The following is a 6,000-nucleotide window of genomic DNA, read 5'->3' on the forward strand; positions in this document are numbered from 1 at the left end:
CTTTATTCATCACAGAAATGGAATAAATCTATATACACTTTGTTTTATAATTTCAAATGAACTTTCCCCCCATATATGTCACAGAAATGTTAGCAGGGTAAATAAAATGACAAATCAGTGTTTCAGTCACTCAAACTTGTTACTCATAGGAAAGTCCTGTAACATTTTCTATTTAATTGCCAGTTTTTTTTAAGGAAACTCCATACTTCTTCCATAGTGGCTGTATCAACTTACAGTCCCATCAGCAGTGCAAGAAGGTTCCCTTTTCTCCACACTGACTCCAGCACTTGTTGTTTGTGGATTTTTTTGAGGATGGCCATTCAGACCAGTGTGAACTGTTACCTCATTGTAATTTTGATTTGCATTTCTCTAATAATGAGTGATATTGAGCATCTCTTCATGTGTTTATTAGCCATCTGTGTGTCTTTTTTGGAGAAATCTGTTTAGGTCTTTTGCCCACTTCTTGATTGGGTTGTTTGTTTTTCTCATATTCAGTTGTATGAGCTGTGTGTGTATTTTGTAAATTAATCTTTCATCAGTTGTTTCATTTGCTATTATTTTCCCCCATTCTGAGGGTTGTCATTTCACCTTGTTTATAGTTTCTTTTGCTGTGCAAAAGTTTTTAAATTTAATTAGGTCCCACTTGTTTATTTTTGTTTTTATTTCCATTTATCTAGGAGGTGTGTCATAAAAGATCTTGCTATGCTTTATGTCATACAGTGTTCTGCCTATATTTTCTTCTAAGGGTTTTATAGTTTCTGGTCTTACATTTAGTTATTTAATCCATTTTGAGTTTATCCTTGTGTATGGTGTAAGAAAATGTTCTAATTTCAGTCGTTTACACATAGTTATCTGGTTCTCCCAGCACCACTTATTGAAAGCAAAGAAGTGTTAGTTGATCATTTGTGTCTGACTCTTTGCGATCACACAAACTGTAGTCCACCAGGCTCCTCTATCCATGGAATTCTCCAGGAAAGAATACTGGAGTGGTTTGCCATTACTTACCTGATTTCATACAACACTACAGTGCTACAGTCATCAAGACACTGGCACAAAAACAGAATTATAGACCAATGGAACAAGATGGAAAACACAGAGACAAACCCATACACCTACGGGCACATTATCTTTGTATATTATTGCCTCCTTTGTCAAAGATAAAGTTCCCATAGGTGTGTGGATTTATCTCTGGGTTTTCTATCTTGATCCATTGATCTATACTTATGTTTTTGTGCCAGTACCATACTGTCTTGATGACTGTTTCTTTGTAGTATAGTCTGAAATCAACTAAGTTGATTCCTCCAACTCCATTCCTCTTTCTCAAGATATTCGAGGTCTTTTGTGTTTCCATTCAAATTGTGAAATTGTTTTGTTCTAGTTCTGTGAAAAATGCCATTGGTAATTTGATAGGGATTGCATTGAATCTGTAGATTTTATTTGGTAGTATAGTCATTTTCACAGTATGGATCCTTCCAACCCAGGACCATGAAATATCCCTCCATCTGTTTTGTTGTCTTTGATTTCTTTGATTAATATCTTATAGTTTTCTATATGCAACTCTTTTGTCTCCTTAGATAGGTTTATTCCTAGGTATTATATTATTTTTGTTACAATGGTATATTTATACCTTTATATCCTTTCATTTTGCTAAATATGAAAATTTCTTCCAGTGCCCACGTCTGATCAGGCAACTCATCCAGCTAACTCACTCAGTGCTGAAGTCCTACCTTCACTCCCTGACTGACAGCAGAATCCTGTCGTCAATTCTGACATACCGTGGAGCACTACTAGGAGTCAATATTTGACTACAGATGTTCATTTCATTTTGAAGTACTCATTTCAGTTTGAAGAACCATTCATTTCCATTTGAAGGACTCCCATTAGCACTTCTTATAGACCAGGTCTGATGGTGACAAACTCCAATTTTTGTTTATTTTAGAAAGATATTTATCTCTCCTCTTTTTGAAGAACAGTTTTGTCATTTACAGTATATGTATTTTGTGGTTATTTTCCTTTCAATACTTTGATTTATTATTCCACTTTCTCCTGGCCTGCAAGATTTTTGCAGAGAAAAATGTATATATACTATTAGTGGCTTTCCTAAATTTGTGATGTGTCATTTTTCTCATGTTATTTTAAAAATTCTCTCTTTGTCTTTGACAATTTAATAATAATGTTTCTTATATAGACCTTTTCAGGTTTAACATATTTGGGGGTTCATCTGAATATGAATGTCCATTATCTCTCAATATTTATATATTTCAGCCATTATTTTATCTTACAATAGCTTATTTTATTAAGCTTTTATCCCTTTTCTTATTTACTTCTGGTACTCCTATTGTGCATATATTGATTTACTTGATGGTTTCTGAAAGTCTCATAGGCTTTCTTCATTATTTTTCCTCTTGTTCCTCTGATTATGTAATTTGAAATGAATTGGGTTCAAGTTCACGATTTTTTTTTTTTTTTTTGCTTGAATGAAATTGATATATGAAGCTTGGTATTGAAATTTTCTCTTCAGTAATTATTCAGCTCTTGGATTTCTGTATCCAACCCCCCCCTCCCCCCCCCCCCCGGAAGGCTATTATTGAACCACGCAGAGACGCTGGTATTCTTGGTTTCCGGAGGAGAGGAATTCAATCCAGGGCCAGAAACGAGGCTTGATCGCTCAGAGCTTTTGTGGAAGAAAGTTTTATTAAAGTATAAATAAGATAGAGAAAGCTGACATAGGCATCAGAAGGGGGCAGAAAGAGTACCCCTTGCTAGTGTTAGCAATGGAATTATATACTCTCTACTCCCATAATTTACATTTTAAGATAACAGGATTAGCCAGAAGGTTGTTTTCCAGAGACTGTCCTCAAGCAGGATACATTATTGTTATACAGTCCTAAGGAATGTAGAGGGGAAAAAAAAAAAGTTTGTCCTTTCTTCTTCGTTGAGAAGTCCAGACCCCTCTCTCCTTGGGGACCCCTAGACTTCTTATCAACCTACCTAAGAAATAACTCTCTCATACTCCCTTCTCTTTTAGGAGAATTATGTTGCCAAGGGAAAGGGGGGTCATTCTCATTCCATAACTGCTTCTGAGCTGATAAGGGGCATTGTCCCTAAATTGGTGAGGCAACATATTCTCCTAACCCTCATATTGAGGGTCTCTCATCCAGGGGCCCCAAGTAATAGTTGGAGGAGGGTGTGGCACTCATAGGAGCTTGGACAACCATTTGTAACTTAAAAGTTTTTAGACGGTTAGAAAACTCCATTATACAGTTACAGATGTAAGGCAAAATAGTCATTAAACCAAGTTAAAATCAAAATGAAAAGTCACATTATGTCCATAGTTACATCAGTCCATCTTAAGGTTGTTAGATGTCATCAGTTTAAGAAAAGGCATCACATGTGATTGTTGTCGAAGATATTTGCAGACTTGGAGAAAGTCTTTTCCTTGAAGTGGAGATGTCCACCACAGGAAGCCTTCCACTGATGAAGAGGGGAGTGCTCCACAGACCCAGCAGTTAGACCGATTGTGGAATGCAGTGTAGGAGTGAGCCCAGGACAAGAAGGCATTGTCTTAAGGATCAAATGGCAGACTCAGGATTTTTGGAGTCAGCAGAAGTAGGCTCACATAGATTATCAGGCCCATCTGAAAAGTACAAAGTCAGAGCACAGAAAGTAAAGACATAAAATGAAGTTACTTAGTTCTGGTCAGGGTGCCACCTCTTAACTCGAGTGTGATGTACCCAAGAATCAATTCCTGGCACTTTGACAGCTGTGGGAGAAGAAAGAATAACCTGCTAAGGGCCTTCCCAGAGGGGCTCAAACGACAGGCCCCCAGACCCCAATGATTTTATGAGGAACTCAGTTCCTTGCTCAAATAGAGGCTTGCGTGACTCAGAGGCTGGGTCAGGAGTCATCTCCCAGAGTTCTGTTAATGCCTGTTGTAAAGCTGAGAGCTGAGTGACATAACTAGTTAATTCCAAGGCTTCAGGGTCTATAACCATGTTTATTCATAAGAATGGCCTTCCATAAATACATTCAAAGGGGGACAGTTCGAGCCCTCATTAAAGCTATGGGTAGGACTTTAATCCAAATGTCTTGCATCTATTGAATTAATTTGTGCAGATGTCTTTTGATAATGTCATTAGCTTTTTCAATCTTTTTTGAGGATTGGGGTCTCCAGGAACACGGTAAGTGATATTTTATTCCTAGAGCTTTAGACACCCCCTGAGTTAGACCAGCTTTAAAGGCAGAGATTTTGTCATTCTGAAGGCTCTGTGGCAGCTCAAACCTGGGGATAACTTCATGGATTAAAATCTTTATAACCTCCTTAGCCTGTTCACTACTACAGGGAAAAAGCCTCAATCCATCCAGTAAAAGTATCCACCCAAACTTGTAAGCAAGAATATCCATTAGGTTTTGGCATATGAGTAAAATCAATTTCACAGTCCTCTTCAGGATATTTTCCACTTTGTTGTAATCCAGATTTTGCTAGCTTTTCAGTCCTTGGGTTATTTTTCTGACAAACCTCACACTTTTTGATAATGTTCTTTAAAGTATTATTATATTTTTACCTTCAAACAAATGAGAAGCCATCTGGTAAGTACTCACTGCACCCAAATGAAAACTCTGGTGTAAACCCTTAAGAATTTTCCATTGAGCATTTTCAGGAATTATTAATCATCCATCCTTGGACTGTAACCATCCTTTATCAGTCATCGTTGCTCCTCTTTTCTCATATCTTTCTGATTCTCCCTCAGTATATTGTGGTTTTTCCTGTTCCACAGGACCTGTCCAGATCAAAGGTGTCTGTAGTGAAGGGGTTTTGAAAAGTGCTGCTTTTCTGGCTTGACAGTCAACCAGCTGATTACCTTTGGCTACTTTACTCCCATCTCAGTTGTGTCCTTTGCAATGCATAACAGCTATTTCTTTAGGACAATATATAGCAGTTAAAAGTCTCTCGATCTCTCTGAAATGTTTAATAGGTTCTCCTGTTGTTGTTTTAAACTGTCTTTCTTTCCATATTGCAGCATGAACATGTAAAGTCAAATAAGCATACTTAGAATCAGTGTAGATATTTACCCACTGCCCTTTGCTTAACTCTAGAGCTTGGGTCAGAGACACAAGCTCTGCTAACTGAGCACTGGTTCCCTGGGGAGAGATTTTGCTTCTTAAACCTGCTCAGCAGTCACCACGACGTAACCTGCTTTACGCTTTCCATCCCAAACAAAAGAACTGTCATCTGTAAATATTTTCATGTCAGGATTGTCTAATGGGGTATCCATTAGATCTTCCCGAGCTGCATGGTTTAAAGTTAGGAATTGGGAACAATCGTGATCAGGTGTTTCATTTTCCTTCTCAGAAAGGAAAGTGGCAGGATTTAAATTCCCACAAAGTTTAAGCTTAGTTACTCGTCCTTCTAACAACAATGACTGATATTTAAGAAGCCTACTGTCTGTCATCCAAATATTAACCTTAGAATTTAAGATTCCACTCACATCATGAGAAGTCAGTACAGTAAGGTTTCATCCATTAATTATTTTTAAAGCTTCAGGTGCTAATAAAACTGCTTCCCCAATTACTCTTAGACAATGGGGCCACCCAAGTGAAATTGCATCCAATTCTCTGCTTAGATAAGCAATAGGTTGCTGGTGAGGCTCTCGGGGCTGTGTCAAAACTCCCAAGGCCACACCTTTTCTTTCAGTGACAAATTAAATTCTGACCCTGTGGACAGCTCAGAGCGGAAGCTCGCAGCGGAGCAGTCTGAAGAACCTTAAAATCCTTTTGAGTATCTGGAGGCCAAACCAGTTTGTCGGTTTGGGCCTGCTAAGTTTCAACTATAAGTTTATATAAAGGCCAGGCAAGTTCCACATAACCCGGAATCCAAATGCAACAGTAACCTATGATTCCCCAAAATCCTCTCAGTTGTCTTAAAGTCATAGGTAGGGAATGATTTAGTATAGGTTTAATTCTCTGGGGCCTGGGGCCCTACTCCCTTCTGATATGATT

At 38.0% G+C, this 6,000-nt stretch overlaps 1 protein-coding gene across 1 annotated transcript in view; it reads left to right on the forward strand.

Moving 5' to 3' along the window:
• The window catches only part of LOC113887728 (sodium/hydrogen exchanger 2-like), a 65,590-nt gene extending 63,144 nt beyond the window's left edge, over positions 1 to 2,446 (forward strand). The window contains exon 9 of the mRNA XM_027534916.1: positions 1,671 to 2,446. Coding sequence (XP_027390717.1) covers positions 1,671 to 1,805 — 135 coding nt within the window. The 3' untranslated portion in view covers positions 1,806 to 2,446. The remainder of the gene's footprint in view (positions 1 to 1,670) is intronic.
• Positions 2,447 to 6,000: the final 3,554 nt, after the last annotated feature.

Source organism: Bos indicus x Bos taurus, chromosome X (genome assembly GCF_003369695.1).
Source record: "Bos indicus x Bos taurus breed Angus x Brahman F1 hybrid chromosome X, Bos_hybrid_MaternalHap_v2.0, whole genome shotgun sequence".
NCBI lineage: Eukaryota > Metazoa > Chordata > Mammalia > Artiodactyla > Bovidae > Bos > Bos indicus x Bos taurus.